We start from the raw sequence: 27,169 nt of genomic DNA on the forward strand, positions 1-27,169 counted from the left end.
TGAGGGTATTTGAAAAATGTAAAATAATGCCACTCCTGTCACCATTTGAGAGGAGGAGGAGATATGGTTATTTTTCATAAAAGATGTTATTAGGTTAACATGTATAGGTCCATTATTATTTAGGTGAATTAAATAATTTTTAAATTTCTCATTTTTCATTTCTAATATGTTAAATATTGACAGATACCTGCATTTAAAAAAACACACCAACTCTTTGGCGACCTCAACTTTAAGAATGTAAAGGGGTGCCTGGCAGGCGTGGCTCAGTGGTTGAGTGTTGACCTATGAACCAGGAGGTCACAGTTCGATTCCTAGTCAGGGCACACGCCTAGTTTGTGGGCTTAATCCCCAGTGGGGGGTGTGCAGGAAGCAGTCAATCAATGATTCGCTCTCATTATTGATGTTTCTATCTCTCTCTCCCTCTCCCTTCCTTCCTGAAATCAATAAAAATATATAAAATGTGAGTTTTAAAAAATAAAAGAGTGTAAAGAGGTACTAAACCCAAAAGTTCAAGAACCAGTCTCCTAAATCTTATTTTCTCACACTCCGTGTCTTTGCACATGAGGTCACTATTGCTACCCTAGGATATCCCATTTCCTTTCATCTAGCATGTACTATTCCTTCAAGATTGTGTAAGCATTACTACATGAGGGAATGGAGCACTCCCAAAGCTTAAACTCAAATCAATATATATTTGTGTGGATATCTTCTATTGACTGATTAATTCATTTATGAATATTTACTAAGGACATTTTATGGCAAAAAGATACCTTCCTTCACCTCATAGAGATTATATTCTAGCTGGATAAGATTAAACAAATACAATTATATATATATATATATATATATATATATATATATATATATATATATATATATATATTAGACTAAGTGTCCGTCCTTCCCTACAACCAGTAGCTATGACGAGCAATGACCACCAGGGGCCAGACACTCAACGCAGGAGCTGCCATGATGCGCACTGGCCATTTAAAATAAACAGCACGACAGACCTGGCGCCGACAAACCAACACTCAGCTTCCCACCACCACCTCCCGTTTTGAATTATATTTCCTCATTTTACCTTATGGTTTTTCCCTCGGAATCTCTATCACAGGATTTTCATGTTCATCTATTTGTAACTATGTATTTACTAGTGTCCAGGTGCACAGATTTGTGCACATTGAAAGGAAATTAATTAGAAGAAATAGTTTAATATCGCTGTTCGCCCTTTCTCTATAATAGAAGTGTCAACCAAATTCACGATAGACCATGACAGATCAAAACACATGCATGCAATTGTCGCCAGCGAGAGCTTTATATGTATCATGCATGCGTGAGTCAACTTAGCCTTTAATATATATAGATAAACTTGCTTAATTAGACCTGCTTTCTGATTTAGCTTAACTTTTTCCAGTCCAGTGAAGCACCCCAACTTCTCTTTCAGGTAATTGTCAGCAACACAGCAGTAAATATTAACATCAGAATGATTAGAAGTCACCTAAGCAAAGAGCTGAGGAATAGGTACTCCCAGCAAAAGAAATAACATGCAAAGACTCTGAGACAAGAAGAGTTCTGCCATGTCCAAGAAACTAAACTAACACCACCATCATGAAAGCATGAGTTAAGGGTTGGAGTGGTAAAAGATATCAGAAAGTTATGCCAGCTGCAGGACATAAAAAAGGTTTGGGGATTTGAACCTATGGTTAATGAAAATCACTGCAAGCTTTTGCAGAGATGGGTGACAGGATATAATTTGCATTCTGTACATATTGCTCTGCTTGTGATATAGAAATTGAATTGAAAAGTTTAAAAAAATGATGGTTGTGGTGATAAGAAATAGTGGTGTACCAGGCCCTAAGGATACAAAGATGTAACCTCTACAGCGTCTAGTTCTTTCTATTGTAACACTCATACTTTTCTATAGTTGTTGATTTCTTCTTACTCTTCCCGCAAAACTGGGAGCTCCTTAAAAAAGGGACCTGGTCTTATTTAACTATGCTGCAGTACCCAATACAGAGTAAATGCTAAATAAATGCAGAATAAATAAATGATGAATAGGCACATGAAGTATGAAGACAAAAATGAATTCATTGTGTTTATTTGCTATATCATGATAATAATAAGCATCTAATAAGTGCTTAGTAATAAAAATTACTGATAGCTTTTTATTTTAAAGAAATAATAGAAGATAAATTATATAACATATCTAAATTGGGTATCAGTTTTATGGTCTGTAAAATAAGATTAATAATAGCTACCTATTAAAGGTCAATGTAATAAAACATGTCAAGCATTAAGCAAAATATCTGGTATGTAATAACTATTCAACAATTAGTAACTCTTTGCCTTTTGAACTGTATTTTATTGAATCAAGAATTTCCAAACAGGCCCTGGCTAGGTAGCTCAGTTAGTTGGAGCGTCCTCCGGATATATCAAGGTTGTGGGTTCCATCCCCAGTCAGGGCACATACATACAAGAATCAAACAATGGCCTTGGCCGGTGTGGCTCAATTGGTTAGAGTATCATCTGTACACCAAAAGGTGGCAGGTTTGATTTCTGGTTGGGTGGGTACATACCCAGGTTGCGGGTTCGATCCCTGGTCAGGGTGCATGCATGTGGGGGTGCAACAGATAGATGTTTCTTTCTCACAGTGGTATCTCTCTCCTCCCCTCTCCTCCCCTCCCCTCTCCTCCCCTCCCTCTCTCTCTCTCCCCCTCCCTCTCTCCCTCTTTCCCCCTTCCTCTTTCTAAAATCAATAATCTATAATAAAAGAGTAATATGCTAATTAGACTGGGAGACCTTCTGGATGTCCTTCAGGACAAAGCTGGGGGCTTGGCCGGCCTGTAAACCACCCTCAAAAGGCCCTCAGCCCCTCACCCAGGCCGGCCACGCCCCCCCAGTGGGGACCCTCACTCCATGGGGGCGTGGCCAGCCTGCAAACAGCCCGCAGCCCCTTGCCCAGACTGGCCATGCCATCAAGTGGGGACCCTCACCCCAATGGGGGCATGGCCAGCCTGCAAATGGCCATCAGCCCCTCACCCAGGCCATCCACACCCCCCAGCGGAGACCCTCACCCCGATGGGGGCGTGACCAGCCTGCAAAAGGCCATCAGCCCCTCACCCAGGCTGGCCCCACCCTGATGGGGGCGTGGCCGGCCTGCAAACTGCCCAGGCCCCTTGCCCAGGCCAGCCCCACCCTCTCAAGGGGACCCCCACCCTGATCCAGGACCCCCTTCGCGACAGGCCAGCTGGCTCAAAAGGGTAATATGCTAATTAAACCAGACGTCCTTCCGGACAAAGCCATGGTGGCATGGCCAAGGCAGAGGCAGTTAGGGGTGATCAGGCTGGCAGGGGAGAGCAGTTAGGGGGATCAGGCCGGTGGGGAAGGGAAGTTAGGGGGATCAGGCTGGTAGAGGAGGGCAGTTAGGGAGATCAGGCTGGCAGGCAGGCAGGTGAGCGGTTAGGAGCCAGCAGTCCCAGATTGAGATAGGGATGTCCGACTGCCAGTTTAGGCCAGAAACTGGCAGTCGGACATCCCCCAAGGGGTCCCATATTAGAGAGGGTGCAGGCCGGGCTGAGGGACACCCCCCTTCCGTGCACAAATTTCATGCACTCGGCCTCTAGTTTTTAATAAAGGCAAGTTTTCAATGAGCTTGTTTGTACTTTAAAAAAATCAACCAATAAATGCATAAGTAAGTGGAACAACATATCAATTGTCTCTCTTTCTCTCTCTCTTTATCTCCTTCTCTCTCCCTTCCTCTCTCTCTTAAAAAAAAAAGAATTCCTAAATATTAAAAAACTGAATTTGGATAAATAAGAAAATGATGAAAACTACTAATTCAAGTTGCTATATTATTTTAAGTACAGAAATGAATGCCACTATTTATACCACCTACATACAAGTAGATTTTTACTCACATTTTTCTCCTAAAGCCTCTGCTTTAAAATAACAGAATCAATACATATATATATATATATATATATATATATATATATATTTGTATCTCTAATTTTCTATATATATATATCTGTTTGTATCAGCACATCTATATATATATCTGTTTGTATCAGCACATTTAGAAGAATAATTAGAGATACAAATATATATATATATATATATATATATATATATATATATATATATATATATATATTTGTATCTCTAATTTTCTTTCTAAGGAAAAACCAATTAAATGGACTATATATTCTAAAGAATTGTGAACCCAAAAGGTTTTTTCCCCGCTAAGTTCATTTCCATAACTAAATCTTGTCTAATTTACAGTTTTACATGTTTATGCATGAGGCCTGGAACACTGAGGAAAGGCTGGGAAAGAAAACAGTACAGGAAAATAAAAGAATCAATCCTTGCTTTTAGTCAGGGAAACAACCACTTCAGCCATCATTTAAATGTTCCAAGAGTCATGGATCTCTAAACAATCGTTCCGGCTCATGAAGAGGAGAAGGATTCTGGAAAGACGTCTAAAGAACGTATTCTTAAGAAAATACCTGAAAAAATGTTAGGTGAGAACAAAACACTTCTAAGACACGTGACATGATAGGTAAAAGTGGAGGCAATGAGTCATCCTGGCTGGTGTGCACTATATATCAGTAAAGGTCCCATTTGCAGTAACACCAGCAACCGCACTTTCCAAAGTTTCTCACACAAGAAATCCTTCATAACGAGCCACTAGCAGCTATTTTTTAAATTCAAAATCTTAGCAAAACTTTTATTCTTTATTTCATCAACCACATGTAAAATACATGTCTCACCCTGTTTTTCCATTTGAAATGTATTTAAATACTTTCTTAGCATACTAGAGGCCCGGTGCACAAATTCGTGCACAGGTGGGGTCTGGCACTGCCGCCCCCCATGGGGGCCGATCGGGCCAGGCTGGTGGGGAGGAGGGGCCATGGCTGGGGGCAGGGACCGCCCTCCAATTGGGCTGGTTGGCTGGCCACGGTGTGCATCATAGTGACTAGTTACTCCGGTCGTTCTGGTCATTCCAGCATTCTGGTCACTTGGCTTTTATATAGAGAGATATTATATCCCAGGCATTCTAGCATATACAAAGATGAGGAATACACTCTCTCTACCTTCATTTAGTTACAATTTAAGAGAGAGGAAGATACACTGAAAAAAAGCTCCATACAAAATGAGAAAGAAAGAATAAAAGCATGAAGAAAATGAAGAAAGCACAGAAGTGGAAGCACTGACATTGCCTGGAGAAATCAGCAGTGGTTTCAAGGGAGGTCATATGTGAACAACATTTTAAAGGATGAACAAAAATCTATCAGGTCAAAAAAGACAGAAAAGGCATCAGAGGCAGAAGGGGTCATATAAACAAAGACATGAAAGCATAAAATATATTTGCGGGACAAGGGGACATTCAATGTGGCTAAAGCACTGGTACAAGGAGTGTAGTAGTGAGTGCAGAAAATGAGACTTCAGAAGAAGTGAGGAGAGCCTTACTATGAAGGGCCTAGTATGCTACCTAAGCTAAAAAGTTTGGGAAACAATCTGAAATATTTAAAAGATGAGTGCCATGATCAGATTTGTGTATTAAGGGAAGTAAAATTTATATAAAGTGTTATAGAGCTCAGGATAAAGAAGGTATTCAATTAGTGGTACTAATGTTCTACAATACTAGAATATGTACATAGCAATAACAAAAGTAGATTCACCTTATGTCTTTGATAGTTGCTCGTTTCAGGGGATCAACCTGCAGCATATGCATCAGGAGAGTGGCGACAGAGCGATTGAGGTATTCTGGGATATAAAAAACACCCCCTCGGATCTTCTTAAATAACGTAGGCACATGCTCATCATCAAATGGGAGGGTGCCACAGAGAAGAGCATACAGAATAACACCACAGCTCCAGATGTCAACCTCAGGACCTGCATACAATCTAAGAAAAGAGATGACAGCACAAACCTGAAGTATAAGTGTCGCTTTCTCACCTATAGGTACCCTGCCTCTATAGCCCTCTACATAGTATGGACTCCGTAAATATTGCTTTCAAGGTCTTTACTGAAGTCCATGGCCACTCTTCAACACTCACCACCCATGGAAAATAATTAATTAGTCTAACCAATTACTATTCAAGTTTCCCAAAAGAAAATAATATTGTTTTTTGGCACAAACTCATTTCACTGAACTTATTAATTGACTCATTAAAAAATATAAAACTTTCTATGGTTGATATTTTAATAGAAACAACAAAGAAGATGACCATAAACTTGGGGGAGGGGGAAACCCCCACAATACTAGATAATGTATAGGCTAAATCTTTTTACCATGAATCTATTACAAGAAAGAAAATGTGTATGTAACAGAATCTCATTCCTGGCACACCTATTTTAAAGAATATGTGAGACAGTAAAGTGCCTAACTAGTTCTGTGGCAATGTCTCTGACAGTATATGTCCTGCATCACATTATCTTGAGTACCCAATGACTTTCTTTCTAACCACTTGCTAGCTTATGGGACTAAGATTAGCTATGCTCCAGAAAAACTATGCCTAGAAGGTTTTTTCTCTCACCTGTATACAGTATTAAAATTCCCCTGATAGCACATTACCAAACTCAAACCTGGGTCTGAGGTAACAAAGTAAATATCTACAATTCCAATTTTAAAAAGAATATAAACTGCCCTACCTGGTTTGGCTCAGTGCATAGAGTGTCAGCCTGCAGACCAAAGGGTCCCGGGTTCGATTCTGGTCAAGGGCACGTACCTTGGTTGGCTCCTCCCTGGCCCAGGCCCTGGTCAAGGCAGGTGCAGGAGGCAACCAATCAATGTAGTTTCTCTCACATCGATACTTCTCTGTCTTTTCCCTCTCTATTCCACTCTCTCTAAAAAAATCAATGGAAAAATATCCTTGGGTGAGGATTAAAAAAAAAAAAAAAAAAGGATATAATCCGTTTCAATAAAAATTGCTATCCATCATTATCACTGTTGGCTGTACTGTCCAAAATCCTATAGCTACTATCTTTGTAATATACCTTTTCTAGTTTTTCTCTCATAGAATTCTGATAACTCTTACAATCAGATGGTCTCTGTAGAAGACTTAAGTTTACAACTGCAATCTATATAAACATTTTAAAATGTACCAATGAGAAAATTATGTAACTACAAAATCTCCACTTGTGTACTTGAATTCATAAAATGACATACTGCCCAGCCAAAACCTCATTCTTCCAAAAATAAAATATAAAATACTCTATATACTTTAAAAAAGGATATGTAAAATATCATTAAAGGATCATGTCTGATAAGTAAATAATGACACTAGCTTAAATTTAGCAAATTCTTACTCTATTCGCACTTTTCTAAATGAAAAAAGAAATCAACATTTATTTCAGTCATTTTTAATGGAAAACCTCCTTAAATATATTCATGACAAAATTTAATGTTTAAAATATTGCTTAGTATAACTGTTCTATCTTCAACAATGAAAAAATTAAAGGGACAATTTGTTTCTACTGTGTTAAAAATCTAATCTTGTGAAGAGAATGTACTATAATTAAACATTATCAGAATAAACAAAAGATTATAAAAAGCTTACTCTTCGCTGATATATCATTACCTGCCTGAGATTACTTCAGGTGCTGCATAATTTGGAGATCCACAACTAGTTCGCAGAAATTCACCATCTGACATCATATTAGATAATCCTGAAAGTAAGAGTAATGTTTACCTGGTGCTAGATATTTCTAAAAGTAGAGATAGGTGCATGAGGAAAATGTCAAGTCTTTAATGTCCATACATCATATTTTTAAAATTATTATAAAAAGGAGTGGAAAGCATTTGTTAGACTAGAAGGAGACCATTTCAGAGTGCTGTTACACTATGACAAAAAAGCTAAAACATATCACATGTGTGAATGGAATGAAATTCCTTTTGTAAATAAAAGTATTGATTCACTTCACAAATAAGAGGTTATTCTAAAACTACATGAACTTTTCCAAACATAAAATTACCATCATATTATTTACCCACTTCTACAGTTGAAAGAATAAAATAGAAACTATGCTTTCAAAAGTCTTTTTTTAGAAATCTCTAGGTAGAAATCAGACAAGCTCAGTTGAATAAAGATTATGTTCCAAAAGTTTTTAGTCTGGAAATTTTTCAATTAAAAATAGAAAAAATAATCAATTGAACCAAACATCTAGTTGAACTATAGTACTAAATGAATTTTGTGATTTAGAGAAGGAAGGGAAATTAGGGAGACTAGTTTCCTGGTTTTTAGATTAAAGACAAGCTACTGACAAAATTTTTAAAACAAGCAGTGCTGACCTCTGGCACCCTTCCATCTCTCTTTCTATAATCTCTTACTTCCTAATCCTTTTCCCAAAACATCCTGCACTTTAGCTTTTCCTTGCTCCTGACAAAAACTCCTCTTGTTTTCTCAAGTGGTAGATGTTATGGAGGCCCACTGGCACCGCCCCCCTTGATTCACAGGACTATAAAGCTCCAGAACTGCATGCAAACTTCCATGTGCCTCCAGGTAAGTGCATTCATCAAAGTGTCCCTATTTTCAAAGGCGCTAGTGACCTCCCCCGCCCTCCCACCCACACACACACATAAAAACACTTCAGGTTCCTTAGGAAGAAATGCAGATTGAATGGTTTTACCTTGATCCTACCCCTCTAACGTCTCTAAAAGTATCTGCTGCACACAGACACCAGGAGGGTGAGGGCATGAGTGGGGGGTGGGGGGGCAATGGGGGGATAAGGACACATATGTAATACCTTAATCAATAAAGAAAAAAAAGTTTTTAATAAAATAAATAAATTTTTTAAAAAGTATCTGCTGCATTTTTAAAAATTTATTTATTTTTACTTATTGAGTTTATTGGGGGTGACACTGGTTAATAAAATTATATAGGTTTTAGGTATACAATTCTATAAATCATCTGTATATTGTATTGTGTGTTCACCACCCCAAGTCAAATGTCTTTCTTTCACCATTTCTCCCCTCTTTACCCTCTTCTACTTCTCCCCACTCCTCTTTCCTTCTGGTAATCACCATATTGTTGTCTGTGTCTATGAGGTTGTGTTGTTTTTTTCTGCATTTTTTTAAAAGCATGTTTAAATAAACAGACCAAGCAAGCTACTGTTGAGGCTGTACAACTAATCCCTTTTCACAGCACAGGGCTTTACAATGTTGAAATTGAAAGTTCCTAGGTCTTTAAGAATTGTTACTGACATTTCTGAACAACCCTGGAGTCACATACCAAAATCAGCTATCTTGGCATTCATGTGTGCATCCAACAGCACATTCTCTGGTTTCAGGTCTCGGTGCACAACCATATGCCTATGACAGTAATCCACCGCAGACAGGATCTGCTGAAAGAGCCGCCTGGCTTCCATTTCTTCAACCTATCAATGTTAAAGAAGCTGCACTAGAAATATCTGGGACATCTACACAGCAAGAGTTTCAGTTTCATACTCAGCCTAAATATAACTGAGGTAAGCTCATTAGGTTCTGTTAGAATATTCAACAAATCAGACAAAGAAACCAAAAACTTGCATTAACTCTCCACATGTCAACTGACAAGTTTTTCTTTGCTGCTAAGCAGTAATATTTCATTTTCAAGTAATATTACTAAATGTGCACAAGTTCTGGGGAATCAGCAAGTAAAACAATCTAAACTGAACTTATGTGAAAATGCTAAGGCAGAAAATAACTGACGCTTCAACATGATGTATGGAAGAGATTTTTCATTTTGAAAAGCATAGGCATCATGTTGGCAATTAAATGGTACTTATTTCCTAAAATCAGTATTTCAAAAGGTGTACTTTTTAAGAAAGAAGATATGTCTAATAGTCTCTATGTTTAGTTGAGCATTATTACAGAAGCAACCCAACTTTAAAATATATCTTTGTGGTTTGCTATTTCCCACTATTGCCCTCTTTTTTAACTTAGGAATGAATTTATTGCACTGCATAGTGTTACTCACCCGTCCATGTTTACAGATGTAGTCAAATAATTCACCACCGGACACATATTCCATTACCATAAAAAAATCTGTTGGAGTGCTGATTACCTGGTATCTTTTTGTAAATTAAAAAAAAAGTTAATAAAAAAATATTACTTTAACCAAAAATCAACCTGTACATCTATTCTTGCTACAATTTTATATTCCAATGTTTTATAATATTTTAAGATGGCAACAGATTTACAATGTTATCAAAATAACCAGAGAACTATAAACATAGAGCTTAACAAAATTCAACTAACTTTCAAGGCCTATGGACTTTCCTCCAGTTCCTCCCTTTCATGTTTACAAAATATTTAAAATCCTTCAATCTGCAACAACTGAGTTAAGCATTAATTTTTCCTCTTAAACAAAAACGTGTTTACAGTCTATAGAAATCAGGTATCATAAGCAAAAAGTATTCTTGGAAAGGTTAAATGACACCACAGGGATAAAATCAACAAAATCCAGAAAATGGACAAATGACCCTTTATTCAACATTAAAAGAGAAAGGGAAAGCTATAGATTAAAAATAACTCAAGAGACATATTGACTAATTACACTGTATACACTTCTTTTGATTCTGATTCAAACAAACCAACTTTAAAAGTCATTTATGAAACAATCAATAAAGTCTGAACACTAGCTGAATGGCTGATGATATTAGCTTTTTAGGTATTATAATAAACTGTGTTTAAGTTATAAAAGTAAAAAAAGGCTTTATGTCCCAGAGTAAATAAATACTAAAGAATTTGAAGGTTAAAAACATAATATTTGGGATTTGCTCAAAATAATTTAGGATGGGAGAAGTGGGGAGAAGCAGATAAAACACTACACTGACAACTGTTGAAGCTGAATAAGAGATACATGAGGCTTCAACACTTTACTTCGTATACATTTAAAATTTTCCATAATAAAATGTAAATAGATGTATGCATTTGTGCATGAAATTTTATTATTTATTTATTGGCACTCAAAGCTGAGCACATTTTAAAAAATAATAAAAAACCTTAGCTCTATTTGACAAAATAAAATTTTTTCCTGAAAACTACAACTCCCCCCACCCGCCCCACACCCCGCACAATTTTATAAAAGTGAAAACTCTGAAAACAAGTAAAATATAACATTGACATTTTAACTGACGGTTACATTTAACACCTATAAAGGAACAATTGTTCTAGTTTTTAAAGAGGTTTGCTTTGTTTGTGAAGGATTATCTATAATCTGGTTAATCGTGAGCAACATCTAATTTAGAGTGAGTTACTATTTAAGGCTACTAAGTATAGTTGTATAGTTTTTGCAAGGATTAAAGGCACCCAGTGGAAAGCACAAGTAGGAGCTGAAAAGAGGCCCAGATGCCACCCTTTAAGCAGGACACCTTGGCACAGGATGTGGCGGAAGCAGGGGAACCTTCTAGTAATTAGTCCACCCAAATGGAGCACCTTTTATTAAAGTGGTTCTGGTTACTATTCCCTGTTAAAGAGGAAGGGGAAATGGCCAGGAAGTTGATGATCTAACTACATACTATACATTTTAAGAGAGGACACATCATATATAAACACTTGGAAAAAGTAAAATATTAAAACTATAGTATTAAAAATGACAGGTTTTCACAATAAATATTTCATCTTTGGGATAAAAAATTACAAAGTATCCCACTTTATATAAAATAAACTAGTATGACTGAGGAATGATGTTGAGACTATTTCAAATGAGCTATGGAAAGGAAATTTCACCGAGAATTCTAGAAGCCATCCTATAGCAGTAAAAGCCAACTTATGAAAGGCATCCTAGCAAGCACCAAACTCTAATTGAATAAAACAAATAGTATAGAGCAGGAGCATCTACTATGTCACTTTGCTGTAGGCTAATCAGATTTATTAACAGAATTCTCAATCACTGTTCTGCTCTGTACATCTTTGGAGCATAAAAGAAAAGAAGGCATATAATTGTAATAAATTTAACTGCTAATTCCTCCAACTATATCACAAGATCTTTAATAGATACTTTTAGATTTAACTATTTCATGAAACCTCTAACTCTACAGCAGTCACTATCCACACCAAAGGCCAATATAGAGCAACAGAAACCACAGCTATCATTATTGAGCACTTACTGTGTGCCAGACTAATGGTCACACTTAAAGTTTACTGAGTACCTACCATAGGTTGAATAAAATAAAGACTAAAAGAAGCAGACAGGCAAAAGCATCTCTACTAAATTAGAAAGTATTGATCTTTCGATCAGTTAAAAATAAAGTTTCTCTAACAACTATGGAGGAAAGAAAAACACGGACAAAAATTAATCCAACAAATTCTAGTTCATGGAAAAGTTTGAAGTTTCCTTTCAATCCTGTTTACTCCTCTGAATTTTCTCCAAGTGATTATTCCCCCTACCCCCAATTGAGTTAATGGAGAAACCATGGAATAAATATCTTTCATTCTTGGTATTTAGTTTTCAAACTTTCTTCCTAATTCTAGAGGCCCCTTCGGTAACAAGGAAACTATTCTTGGCAGCTAGTCCAAAACTGCACAAAACAAACAAAACTACTAAAAGGATCAGGTCTCTCTCCTTGTTTACATCACTAACATTATTAGAGGTTAAGTCGATAACTTGTTCTGTAGCAAGAATACATGAGAGTGCTTTTTTTCTTTTTTAATTCAGATCCATAATTAAGAGGCAATGTAGCTGAATGGATTAATAAGCTCAAGGCAGGAAGCCAGAAGCTTTAAACTTCGAATTCACCTCTGCCAATTCTGAGAACATTCTATAACTCCTGCAACAAAACAAAATACCAAACAATTAAATAACTCTAAATCAGAATGAGATAGTCAAACCAATATTAAACACTTATAAATAATTACAGAAACTGAGGTAAGAAAACACTGGTAGATATGCCAGCAAAAATAAATCCTCGTGACCACTGCAACTGCTTACTGACAAAATCTGATTTTGTCAGCACAGAAACCAAAAAATTTCCTGGGGTTCTTTCAGGGTTGTTGGCATTCTAAGTCACACGGTCAAGAAATAAGACAAATACAGAGATTGCTCTCCCTTCTCCACTCTCACTTTGGCATGTGATACTTTTAGTCTGGCTTCCTAGCTCTTTCCTCTAATAGAAAGTAGCTACTCAGCAAGGAAGAACGAAGAGATATCAGTAACTAGAATAAAGTCATTATTAACATGGAGTCAAAAGTACATATGAACTATTTCAGTTAGCTGAAAACCACTCAGAATCATGAAAGAGAACTGAAATCAGCTCATAGGTTGCCAACTCCTGCTTTGGGCCAGTGCACATTAAACACTAGGCATTATACCACTTAATCCTCAAATAACACCATGAGGTATCCCATTTTAAAGTCAAGGAAACTAACAGCGGGAGAGATGAGTCACTGGGCTCACAGGTTGTATTTTAATTCTTAGGATAATCTTTAAAATCCTGTATATACATATTCTGGATCACCTAGAATATAGGTCCTGGAGGATAACCTTATAATCAAGTACTGCCATGCAATTTCAGGGGCCTCATTTCTTGTTTATATTTATGATCGAGTGAGCTCCAAGTGAAGATCAAATGACACTGAAGCTTACTGTTGAACTGAAGTTTCCACGGTAGTGGTTGGGAACTGAGTCAACACAAGTTACCCAATGGCACTCCAAATCCAAGAAAAGCCTTCTCTGAACAGTCAGCAGCATGCTCATGCTGTTGGTGAGATGCACTGAATGGGCCCCCATCACTGAATATAGCTCGTGATAGTAAAGACTAAATGCATGTTCCAAATCCCAGCAATAAAAGGATCAGCCACTGATTTAGGATTTCAAGAACGCTACTGGGCCCTAGCCAGTTTTGCTCAGTGGATAGAGCGTCGGCCTGCGGACTGAAGGGTCCCAGGTTCGATTCTGGCCAAGGGCACATGCCCTGGTTGTTGGCTAGATCCCCAGTGGGGGCGTGCAGGAGACAGCCGATCAATGATTCTCTCTCATCATTGATGTTTCTATCTCTCTCTACCTCTTCCTTCCTCTCTGAAATCAATAAAGAAATATGTTAAATTAAAAAAAAAAAAAGAATGCTACTGGTTAGTTTCCTATTGTTTCAATACTTCAAACTTAGTGGCTGAAAATAACAAAAATGGATTTTCTTATAATGTTGTAGGTTAGAAGTCTGACATATGTCTCACTGGACTAAAATTAAGGTGTCAGGAGAGCTGCATGCATTGCCTTCTGCAGGCTCTAGGGAGAAATCCATTACTTTGTATTTTCCAACTTTTAGAGACCGCCTGCATTCCTTATCTCATGGCCCCCTTCCTCCATCTTCAAAGCCAAAAACAGCCTATGAGTCCTTCTCACAGCTTCTTCCTTTGACCTTACTTCCATCCTAAAATCTGACTCTTTTGATGCCTTCTCCTACTTTTTTTTTAAAATATATTTTTATTGATTTGAGAGAGGAAGGGAGAGGGAGAGACAGAAACATCATTGAGAGATAATCATTGATCGGCTACCTCCTGCACACTTCACATTGGGGATCGAGCCCACAACCTGGGCATGTATCCTGACCAGGAATTAAACTGTGACCTCCTGGTTCATAGGTCAGCACTCAGCCATTGAGACACACTGGCCAGGATCCCTCTTCTACTTTTAAGAACCACTGTGATTACATTGGGCCCACCTAGATAAGCCAGGAAAACCTCCCTATTATAAGGTCAGCTGATTGGTAACTTTTTATCTACGGACAAGTGCTGATACTCTTTAGATATGCAATATCTTATCTATAAAATGAAGATAATAATATCTTCCTTATAGGCTTAACATGAAGATGAAGTGAAATTATATACGTAAAATGCTCAATATAAATTATTCTTACTCAATAAGAGTAATACTTATTTTATAAAACTCTAACCAAGCTTTGAGATGAAAAACAAAGACAATTTTCCATGTTTAACATATCACATTTTTTCAGTAAATATGAAACTACAACTTCAGGTGATTTAAAGGAATATTTAATATCTAAATTTTCTATGGGTCTAGTTGATTTTTCAATTATTTATCTTTCAATGTAATTAATTAGCTTATTTATTAATCTGTAATATATGATTATCTTTTAAGTTTGTAACGTGTCTTATCCCCCCCAAAATTCACTTGCTTCCCCGAAGAGCTTTACTATCAGTAATTAAAATAATATTGTTGTTTTGCAAATAATATACTATGGTGGATAACCTTTAACAGTTACTTTCTACCTTTTCCAAAAAGAAAATACCCAGATACATTCATGAAAATTGACTAGTAAAAATTACAAAATGAATCTAGGAATATCAAAGTCCTAAAAGAATTTCAAAATGAATACTAGAAATGAGTCAACTTCCAAGGCTACACTCAATTCTTGAAAACAGTACCAATTTTGAAACAATAATTTTTAATTCTAAACCAAAAGTATGCAAAAAAAAAACAAAAAAATTAATAGAGCTTAAATAAATTAATACTTGCTCAATATAAGTATGAAAAGAAGTATTTTTATGAAAGATTAATTAAAGACAACTATTTATAAATTCATAAATAGTATCTCAAGACAGTTTCTCTTTTGTTTTATTGGGTACAAAAATACTTACAGTTTAAAAAGTACTTACAGTTTGATAATATGAGGATGACGAAAGAGTTTTAGATTTTGAATTTCCCGCTTTATTTTTCCAACAACATCTAAACTGCGAATCTTCTGTCTATTTAGGATTTTAACTGCCACTTTATGACCTGTCAACTGATGTTCTCCAACTAAAAATGAAGAAAAAAATTGCTGATCATACAGTCATATATACCACTTTTATATCATGTATTGCATAGAACGGATTTTCTCCTTTTTCACTTCCATTCCTTCTACTAGACATGCACTCCTTGAGGATAGAAACTGTACCTGAGTCTCAGCACCTAGCACAGAGATGTTCACCAAATATTTATGGAAAAGATTACTGAATTCTATCTTCCTACATAAAAATATAATCACATTTAGAACACCCTGGATAGAATAGAATTCACTATGTTTTGTTAATCACTTTTTTCTCCTCTTCTGGTTGCCAGCCATTGTATTATAGAAGAGTACTAGAAGCCCGGTGCACGAAATTCGTGCCCGGCGGGGGGTTGTCCCTCAGCCCAGCCTGTACCCTCTCCAATCTGGGATTCCTGGAGGGATGTCCGACTGACCGTTTAGGCCCGATCCTGGTGGGATCGGGCCTAAACGGTCAGTCGGACATCCCTCTCACAATCCAGGACTGCTGGCTCCCAACTGCTTGCCTGTCTGCCTTCCTGATTGCCCCTAACCGCTTCTGCCTGCCAGCCTGATCACCCCCTAACCACTCCGCTGCCAGCCTGGTTGATGCTCAACTGCTCCCCTGCCAGCCTGTTTGCCCCCAACTTCCCTCCTCTGCCAGCCTGGTCACCCCTAACTGCCCTCTCCTGCAGGGTTGATCACCTCCAACTGCCCTCCCTTGCAAGCCTGGTCCCTCACAACTGCCCTCCCTTGCAGGCCGGGTGCCTCCCAACTGCCCTCTCCTGCTGGCCATCTTGCAGTGGCCATCTTGTGTCCACATGGGGGCAGGATCTTTGACCACATGGGGGCAGCTATATTGTGTGTTGCAGTGATGATCAATCTGCATATTACTCTTTTATTAGATAGGATAGAGGCCTGGTGCACGGGTGGGGGCCAGCTGGTTTGCCCTGAAGGGTGTCACAGATAAGGGTGGGGGTTCCCTTGGGGTGTGGGGCGGCCTGAGCGAGGGGCCTGTGGTGGTTTGCAGGCCGGCCACACCCCCTGGCAACCCAAGGGGAGGCCCTGGTATCTGGAATTTATTTTCCTTCTACAATTGAAACTTTGTAGCCTGGAGCGGAGCCAAGCCTGGGGCTCTGGCAGCCATTTCTGTTGCAGTTAATTCACCTTCTACAATTGAAACTTTGTAGCCTTAAATGGGTGAGCCCTGCCAGGGTGTGTGGAAAGCTTTGCTTCCCCTGTTGCCGCCGGCAACCCTGGCCTGCTCTCTCAAGCTCCATTCTGCCGCCTTTGTTTGAATTTGTTTACCTTCTATAATTGAAACTTTGTAGCTTGAGTGGAGGCTTAGGCCTGCAACGGCTATGGAAAGCTTGGCTTCCTCTGTTACCTGGGAAACCTTGCTCTCTGTGGCTGTAGCCATCTTGGATTGGGGTTAATTTGCATACTCGCCCTGATTGGCTGGTGGGCGTGGCTTGGCTGGTGGGCGTGGCTTATGTAGCAGAGTGATAGTTAATTTGTATATTACCATTTTATTAGAGAGGATATGACTGCTATAAAATGAAATAACTAGCTTCATTATTGTTTCCTCAGAAAATTCACGTGTAGCCCCTTTTTTGGCCTTTTCCATAAAGCCTTTCCCTATTGGAAGAAATTCAACATTTTCCCCCCTTATTTGATGGATTCTCTAGTTCTTTCAAATCCTCATGGTGTGTTATAAATCTCATGTGTCCTTTATCATTTTTGACAAATCATATGACATGAGCTATTAGTTCATACCTTCCTTGAATAAGACAGTCAGTATTCATTTGAATCTCCCGGGAAGTATATAGCACAGTATGTACAGACCTAATGCTAAATAAATATATTGCATTAAATGAAACCATAGTCTTTCCCCTTTCAGATAACATAGTCATAGTACTCACACTACTAATGATATATTTAAATACTATTCAAGTAAAAGCCCTCATTTGGGGAACAAATGTTTCAGCCTCCTCTCCTATTTCCTTCAATTACTATTCTAACCTTTCACCATTCTCTTCACAACACCTATTCAACTTTTGACCCTTTACCCCCTTTCATTTCTTGGGGGGAAAATGTAGTGATGAGAAGTGTTGTCCTCTACCTTAAAGGTTTACATATATGCACATTCCACTTTCCTCTAGTCTCAGAGATGTTTTGGCTCTCCTCCTGATTAAGGCCAGTCTAATCATCCTGTGTCTTTGAATCCATCTTTTCTACTCTCTCCTTATATTCAATCTTTTTCTTTGTTAATAGTTCCTTCTCAGCCTATCAGTATCCCATCCTTCCCCCAAATCTTCCATTTACCTTGTATCTTCCAACAGTTACCAAGATCTGTCTTGTCAAAATTTCTGAAAACAGTAGTCTACCATTTATTGTCTTCTCTTCCTCCTTTATCCCCATGCCTAAATTCACTGTCTTCTGCTTCTACTCTTCTACAAAAACCAAAGGGCCACAAAAGACTCATTAATCCTCAAGCCACTTATACTTTTCATTTCTAAGATTAATGTACAGTTGATCCTTGAACAACATGGGTTTGAACTGTGGGGGTCCACTTATAAACAGATTTTTTTTTCAATAAATATTATAAACATATGTACTTTCTCTTTCTTTTTATTTTCTTAATATTTTCTTTTCTGTTGCTTACTTTACTATAAGAATACAGTATATTATGCATATACTATACATACTGCGTTAAGATACTGTTTATGTTACTGGTAAGGCTTCCAGTCTAACAGCAGTTAAGTTTGGGGAAAGTCAAAAATTATGTGTGGATTTTCAACTGTGAATGGGTTTGGCATCCCTAACCCTGATGTTGTTCAAGGGTCAACTGTAATCTGTGTTGGGCTGATCACTCTTTTTGGAGGCACTGCTCTCTCCTTATTCACCTAACTCTCAGATGGTCTCTTTCATGGCCTCCCCATTATTCTTTAAAGATTAGTGTCCCCAGGTTTCTAACCTAGGCCAAAGTAGATCCTTAAAAGTTATCTCACTCATTTCTCATAGTCTTAATTACCACCCATATGCCAATAACTCCGCTCCCATCTTCAAATTCATACATTTCAAAATTAGCATCCCAAAAACACCTTAAATTCCATGTTCAAAACTAAACTCAGCACTATCCACCAAGCCTATGTCCTTTATTTCACTTGGTCACACATAGCCGATATGCCAGAAACCAAGTAGTCGGGTAATGTTCGCTCCTACATATTTCTTGGAGTCAAGTTTCAAATCATAATGACAAATAAGTAAATAATGATATGTGACAATGACATTTATTAAGTGTTTATTATATACTAAACGTTATTTTAGGTGCTAAATGCCCTACTCACTCAATATACTATTATCCTCCATTGTACAGGTGAGAACTCTGAGACAAAGAGAAGTTAAATAGATAACTAATCCAAGGTGACATAGTAAGCATGTGATCATAGTAAACACAGTGGTAGCAAACATGTGATCTCAAACTGACTTCAGTTCAGAGGCAGCATGTTTCACCATAACATAATAATGCCCCCCTCAGAGCAATCCAAGTATGTAAGGGGTTAACCTAGGAAGGAGGTTAACCTTCTTGTCACACTGGAGATTATTTTGACATGCACAACTTTTCAAGCAATAAATTATTGTCTCAAAATCATTAATGAAGACTGAAAGTTACTTTACCTGCATATAAAACAAACAAGTTGGGAAAAATCAAATTCAAGCAACCTAACTTACTAGCATTACAAAATATGTTCAAGGACTCCAGGAAAACATTGTCAATTTTAGGGACTTTCTACTCTACTCAACTACGATAACCTAAACTAGAGGCCTGGTGCATGGATTCGTGCACCAGCGGGTCCCTCGGCCTGGCCTGTGGGGATCAGGCCAAAACCGGCTATCCAACAACCCCCGAGGGGTCCCGGATTGGGAGAGGGCAGTTCTCGGGTGATGCACCCCAGAATCAGGCTCCCTCCTCTCTGGTTCCAGGTGCATCACCCGAGAACTGCAGTTGCCAAGTCACTGCAGCTCGGCAGCTCCTATGTTGAGCATCTGCCCCCTAGTGGTCAGTGCATGTCATAGCTACCAGTAGGAGCGTCTGCCCCCTGGTGTTCACTGCGCATCATAGCTACCGGTCAGATGGTCAGGCGGTCACTTAGGCTTTTATATTTATAGATGGTTTGTGGTTGCCTGGGTTGTTTATTCTTAACCTTTGGGAACTTTATAATACCCAAACATTTGCCTGGGTGGCTTAACAAGTATGTCTCTCTCCTCAAATCTTGATAGCATCAGTAAAATTAACCAGTGCTGCAATCTCCTCATCTGTACAACAGGGAAGAAGAGTTTAATTATTCCATTCCCATTTGATAATTAAAATTACTGTCTATTGAGAATATATGTGGTCTTTCCAGATCAAAGAAGTAAGACCAAGGACTCTTAACAACCAAATGTATAGGTGTTTTGTTTTTTAAGGCCATATGCTTAAACTGAAAAACGAGGAAACCAAAAAGTGAATGATTGCACTCAGAAAATAATAATAAAGACTTACTTTGTCAACAAATTTGATAAAGTTGCAGGACACAAAGTCAATATACAAAAATCAGTTGCATTTCTAGATGCTAACAATAAACTATCAGAAGGAGAAATTAAGAAAAAATCCCATTCACAACTACATCAAAAATAAAATACTTAAGAATAAATTTAATCAAGGAGGAGAAAGATCTATACATTGAAAGCTATAAAACATTGGTAAGAAATGAAAACGACAAATAAATGGAAAGATTAATATTGTGAAAATTTCCATACTACCCAATGGAACCTGCAGATTTAATGCAATCCTTATCAGTGGCATTTTTCACAGAAATAGAAAAAAAAAAAGCCTGAAATTTGTATGGAACCACAAAAGACCCTGAATAGTCAAAGCAATCTTGAGAAAGAAGAACAAAGTTGGAGGAATTTTACTTCCTGATTTCAAACAATATTACAAATATAGTAATCGAAACAGTATGGTATTGCATATAAATAGCCACATAAATCAATGAAATAGAAACCCCAGAAGTAAACCCATGCATATATAGTATTTAATTTATGACGAAGGAGTAAAAATAATACCATGGGGAAAGGACAGTCTTTTCAACACATTGTGCTGTGAAAACTGGACAGCTACACACAAAAGAATGAAAGTAGACCCTCATCAAACACATTACACAAAAACCAATTCAAAATGTATTAAAAACTTAAATTTAAGACCCAAAACTATAAAAGGACTAGAAGAAAATAGTGGGGGTAGGCCGTGGGCCCCTGGGTCCGGGTGAGCCTGGCCCCGGGTCCGGGTGAGGCCGTGGGCCCCTGGATCCGGGTGAGCCTGGGTCCCGGGTCCGGGTGAGGCCGTGGGCCCCTGGATCCGGGTGAGGCCACGCGACCCTGGGTCTGGGAGAGGCCACGCGCCCCTGGGTCCGGATGAAGCTGAATCCTGGGTCTGGGCGAGGCCGTGTGCCCCTAGATCCGGGTGAGGCTGGATCCTGGGTCTGGGTGAGGCCGTGGGCCCCTGGATCCGGGTGAAGCCGTGCCCCTGGATCCGGCCGAGACCAAACCAGAGGGAGTCGGACCTGCATTACCACCATTTGTCCACCATCCAGAGCTGAGGGGTCAGTGCCGACATGTACTCATAAGGAACTGGTGGACATTGATATTGGGTCTCAAAAGAACTGTTGGACCAGAAAGAAACTCACTACAGACTGATTCATTTGCCTGTCAGCATAACTATTATTGCTCGTCGCACATTCAATTCTTATAAGTATATTTCTAGTGACACATGATTTCGCTCATCTAGGGGAAATGATGAACAACATAGACTGGTGAACAAGAACAGAACCAGAAACAAGGAGGCATCGATCGGACTATCTGGCCTCAGAGGGAGGATAGGGGAGGGTGGGGGGAGGGGGGAGAGATCAACCAAAGGTCTTGTGTGCATGCATATGAGCCTAACCAATGCTTAAGCTCAACAGAGGGTTGGGGCATCCATGGGGAGGGGTGTGGGATGGGAATGGGGGGATGAGGACAAATATGTGACACCTTAATCAATAAAGAAATTAAAAAAAATAAAAAATAAAAAATAAAAAATAGTGGGGGTAAACTTCTTGACATTAGTCTTAGCAATGGTTTTTTTTAATTTGATAACAAAAGTAAAGGCAACAAAAGCAAAAATAAACAAGTGGGACTAAATTAAAGAACCACACAGCAAATGAAACCATTAACACAATAAAAAGGCAACTCACCTAATGAGTGTGAGAAAGTGTCTGCAAATCACATATCTGATAAGGGGCTACGAATTTACACAAGTCAATAGCAAAAAATACAAATTCCATTAAAAAATGGGCAAAGGAACTGAATAAACATTTTTCCTTAGAAGACATACAAATGGTCAACATATACATGAAAAGGTGCTCAACATCACTAACCATTAGGGAAATGCGCATAAAAACCACAGTGATATTACCTCAGACCTGTTGAAATGGCTATCATCAAAAAGACAAGTGTTTAAAGGATGTGGCAAAAAGGGAACCCTCATACACTATTGGTGGGGGTGTAAACTGGTACAGCCACTGTGAAAAAAAACCAGAATGGAAGTTCCTCAAAAAATTAAAAACAGATGTAACTAACATATGATCCAACAATCCTACTTCTGGGTGGCTATTGAAAAGAAATGAAAACAGGATATAAAAAAAAAATCTGCACTCTGATATTCATTGCAGCATTATTCACAATGCCCAAGATATGGGAACTATCCAAGTGTCCTGTCCATCAGTGAATAAATGAATAAAAATGATGAGGTATGTACATATACAATGGATTATTATTTAGTCATAAGGAAGAAGGAAATCCTGTTTGTAACAATATGGATGGACCTTGAGGACATTATACTAAGTGAGATAAGCCAGACAGAGAAAGACAAATACCACATGTTATCACTTATATGTGGAATCTAAAAAAAAAAAGTTGAACTCAAAGAAAGAATCAAAAAGTGGTTGTCAGGGTCTCTGGGGTGGGGAAAATAGGGAAAAATTGGTAAAAAGACAAAAACTTTCAGCTATAAGATAAATAAGATCTATAGATCTAATGTAAAACATGGTGAATACAGTTGATAACACTGTATTATATAATTAAAATTTGCTAAGAGAGAACTAAAATGTTCTCACAAAAATATGTATATAAATATATGAGGTGATGGGTGTGTTAATTAACTAGTTGGAAGGATCCTTTCACGATGTATACATATATCAACTAATCATAATGTACATTTTAAATATCTTATAATTTTATCAATTATACCTCAAAAAACCTAAAATTTAATTAAATTTAAAATTTTTTAAGGTATTACTTTGTCTATGGCACTTGAGGAAATAAGTGACTCACTTACCTTTATACCTAAGAAATTTTTACCCATGACACAATGTAAAAGAAACAGTTAAATACACTGGATATCTAATGTCAAATATCAAGTGGATTAAGACTATCACCTCATTTTGCTGAACTATACTAGCCTCTATTGCTTAATAACTTAAGTGAATTAGTACATAGTTATAATTAAATCCAAATAGTTGTCTCATCTCATAATCACATTCCACCTGACACCCAACGAATATTCCTAAAAATCTTGTAATATAGACGGATTTAAAACTAAGACTTTCTTCTATGTGTATTATAGCCATTAACTTTTCTAGGATATTAAATGAAATAAAAAGCTTGCATTTATCAAAGTTTTATTCCCATTTATTTATTCAATCTAAAAACATTTTACTGAGTACCTGGACTGTGTTGATCAAAGACATGAAAAGAGAAGTTTACTGTGTGTGTGTGGTGGGGGGGAACATAAGCAATACAGAAGCTAAAATAAGTTTTGTATGGTGTTATATCTGTCTGAATACTGTCAGGGATACCTTATTTGTAAAGGGAGCACACAGATAAGAACGAACATTAAAAAACACCAAAATGCATCCTTCTTTTTTATAGCTGCACTGGAGGCCCAGTGCACAAAATTCATGCACTTGTGGGGGCGGGGAGCCTCAGCCCGGCCTGCGCCCTCTCGCAGTCTGGGAGCCCTTGGAGGATGTCCGACTGCTGTGGAGGTGGGAGAGGCTCCCACCATTGCTGCTGCACTTGCCAGCCATGAGCCCGGCTTCTGACTGAGCGGCGCTCCCCCTGTGGGAGCACACTGACCACCAGGGGGCAGATCCTGTGTTGAGCATCTGTCCCCTGGTGGTCAGTGCACGTTATAGTGACTAGTCGTTCCACTGTTCAGTCTATTTGCATATTAGCCTTTTATTATATAGGATAGTATTCCATGGTGTAAATGTCCCGCAGCTTTTTTATCCATTCATCTATACTCATGGCCACTTGGGCTGGCTATTCCCAAAACTTAGCTATTGTAAATAATGAAACTGATTTATATTGTAAGTAAAGACTGTATCCTAACATTTCTTGTATGAACATCAGGGTGCATATATTCTAACTGGTGTTTCAGGCTTCTTAGGATATACCCTTTGAGATAACATTGAGGGACTGGAGATTATTGTGCTAAGCGAAATAAGCCAATCAGAGAAAGACAAATACCATATGATCTCACTCATATGTGGAATCTAATGAACAAAATAATCTGACAAACAAAATCGATCCAGAGGCATGGAAGCATGCAACAAACTAATAAAGCTCAGGGGGAAGGGCGGGGGGGCAAGAAGAGATTAACCAAAAAACTTATATGCATAACCCGTGGACACAAACAATAGTGTGGTGATGGCCTGGGGAGGGGTGAGGAGGAGGGAGTCAATGGGGGGCTGGGGGGAATGACATCTATAATACTTTTAACAATAATAATTTTTTAAATTATTTTAAAAGATACACCAAGATGGACAAATTTTTCCATAATTTATCATGTAAGTTAATATTCAGATCGATACCTATTCTGACAGGAGCACTAAGGAACATACACCCACAGAACAACTATTGCATGAATGCCTACTATGGTAAGCACTACTAGGCACCTGGGATTAAGTGGTGAACAAAGCATTTGTGTTACACTGCTAGCTGTCCCAATATCTATTCCATCCTTCTTTTCAAGACATGAGACTCCTAAATCACACCTGAGCACACCACACGGTTATCCAGAGTAAAGACTGTATCCTAGCATCTCTTGTAACTAGATGTGGCCATGTGACTTTGTAAGCAGAAATGACCCTAACAGCTTCTTCATCCCTTCCTCCATTCTGAAGCCTAGAATTCCAAAGCCACCATCTTATATCTAGAAGACAGGATTAAAAATGTGGGAACAACAGGAGAAAGAAGCCCATGCTTCTGACACCATCGGGCATGACAACAGTCTGAATCACCTGCTCAGACTGCTACAAGATCATAAAATACTATTTTGTTTAAGCCAATTTTATTTTGAAAATTCCTGTCGTTCACAGCTAAATCTAAATAACACACAATTCACAATACTTTAAATCACAAAAGGCTTGAACTTACTTCTTAAAATTTCCCATTTTGCTGAACCATCCATGCACTAATGAAAATAAATTATACAATTTCTTGGCTTAAAGAGTTCTACAAACTTATCACCATTAGTGGTTCATCTTGTTTCTCCTAAATTATAGATAAACTAGAAGCCCGGTGCATGAAATTCGTGCATGGAGGGGGGTTGTCCCTCAGCCCAGCCTGTACCCTCTCCAAAATGGGACCCCTGGAGGGATGTCCGACTGCCCGTTTAGGCCCGATCCCACAATCCAGGACTGCTGGCTCCCACTGCTCGCCTGCCTGCCTTCCTGATTGCCCCTAACCGCTTCTGCCTGCCAGCCTGATCACCCCCTAACCACTCTGCTGCCAGCCTGGTTGATGCTCAACTGCTCCCCTGCCAGCCTGTTTGCCCCCAACTTCCCTCCTCTGCCAGCCTGGTCACCCCTAACTGCCCTCTCCTGCAGGGTTGATCACCTCCAACTGCCCTCCTTGCAGGCCTGGTCCCTCTCAACTGCCCTTCCTTGCAGGCCGGGTGCCTCCCAACTGCCCTCTCCTGCTGGCCATCTTGTGGTGGCCATCTTGTGTCCACATGGGGGCAGGATCTTTGACCACATGGGGGCAGACATATTGTGTGTTGGAGTGATGATCAATCTGCATATTACTCTTTTATTAGATAGGATAGTGGCCTGGTGCACGGGTGGGGGCCAGCTGGTTTGCCCTGAAGGGTGTCCCGGATCAGGTGGGGGTTCCCTTGGGGTGTGGGGTGGCCTGAGCAAGGGGCCTGTGGTGGTTTGCAGGCCGGCCATGCCCCCTGGCAACCCAAGCGGAGGCCCTGGTATCTGGAATTTATTTTCCTTCTACAATTGAAACTTTGTAGCCTGGGGCGGAGCCAAGCCTGCTGCTCCCTCCGAGGCCGGCAGCCATTTCTGTTGCAGTTAATTCACCTTCTATAATTGAAACTTTGTTGCCTTAAGCAGGTGGGCCCGGCCAGGGTGTGCGGAAAGCTTTGCTTCCCCTGTTGCCGGGGGCAACCCTGGCCTGCTCTCTCAAGCTCCGTTCTGCCGCCATTTCTGTTTGAATTTGTTTACCTTCTATAATTGAAACTTTGTAGCTTGAGTGGAGGCTTAGGCCTGGCAAGAGCAGGCGGAAAGCTTGGCTTGCTCTGTTACCTGGGAAACCTTGCTCTCTGTGGCTGTAGCCATCTTGGTTGGGTTAATTGGCATAGTTGCTCTGATTGGCTGGTGGGTGTGGCTGGTGGGCGTGGCTGGTGGGTGTGTTGAAGGTACAGTCAATTTGCATATTACCTTTCTATTAGGTAGGATTATAAACAATACTCTAAACCTTTGGACTTTTATGGGTGGGGGGAATATCCCCACTTAATCTATGCCTTTTTAGAGTTTTACATTTGATAAGGTAAAGAGCTGTCATATCGAAGAAAGAATGAAACTGATGTATATTGTTCTAGAGGCAGAACTGGGAATAATAGAAACTCAAGAGAGTAATCTGTCCTATGAAGCCTTTACTCACCTCCTTTTCCACCACTTTAGCTGATACTGAAAATGTCCTTTCTAATGTAACTTCAGTATAGTTTTTTCACAGGATGTGTAACACCAGCATTTACTTGATTCTCCATTCATCTCTCAATACTAGATGGCAGAGGGCTGAGATCAGGTTCCAGCCAGGAAAATGGAGCACAGAGAGGTTAAGAACTTGCTCAAATCATTCAGCTATGAAGTGGCGGGGCTGGGATTTAAACCCAGCAGCAAGCACCATCCAATATTTAAACAGAAGCTCAGCCATTTGTCAGGATTACCATAAGATAAATTCCTGTATTAAGTAACAGGTGGTAATAGATCAAGCCTAATTCCCCTTCCAACTCTTAAGATTTTTCTAGTTACATCCCCCAGGATCATTCCACACTGACAGGTATAAG

General features: G+C 39.0%; 1 protein-coding gene across 2 annotated transcripts in view; it reads right to left on the minus strand.

The window, feature by feature from the left end:
* Nucleotides 1–27,169, minus strand: part of PRKAA2 (protein kinase AMP-activated catalytic subunit alpha 2) — a 58,323-nt gene that overhangs the window by 13,607 nt on the left and 17,547 nt on the right. For both annotated transcript variants that reach the window (XR_013813800.1, XM_079777377.1), the window contains exons 2-6: nt 15,599–15,740; nt 9,960–10,053; nt 9,234–9,378; nt 7,584–7,671; nt 5,682–5,906 (exon numbers count right to left, since the gene is read on the minus strand). Coding sequence is in view for 1 of the 2 variants with exons in the window: in XM_079777377.1 (XP_079633503.1) it covers nt 5,682–5,906; nt 7,584–7,671; nt 9,234–9,378; nt 9,960–10,053; nt 15,599–15,740 (694 nt within the window). In the remaining variant the exon portion in view is untranslated. The remainder of the gene's footprint in view (nt 1–5,681; nt 5,907–7,583; nt 7,672–9,233; nt 9,379–9,959; nt 10,054–15,598; nt 15,741–27,169) is intronic.

Source organism: Cnephaeus nilssonii, assembly GCF_951640355.1.
Source record: "Cnephaeus nilssonii genome assembly, chromosome: 7".
Lineage (NCBI taxonomy): Eukaryota > Metazoa > Chordata > Mammalia > Chiroptera > Vespertilionidae > Cnephaeus > Cnephaeus nilssonii.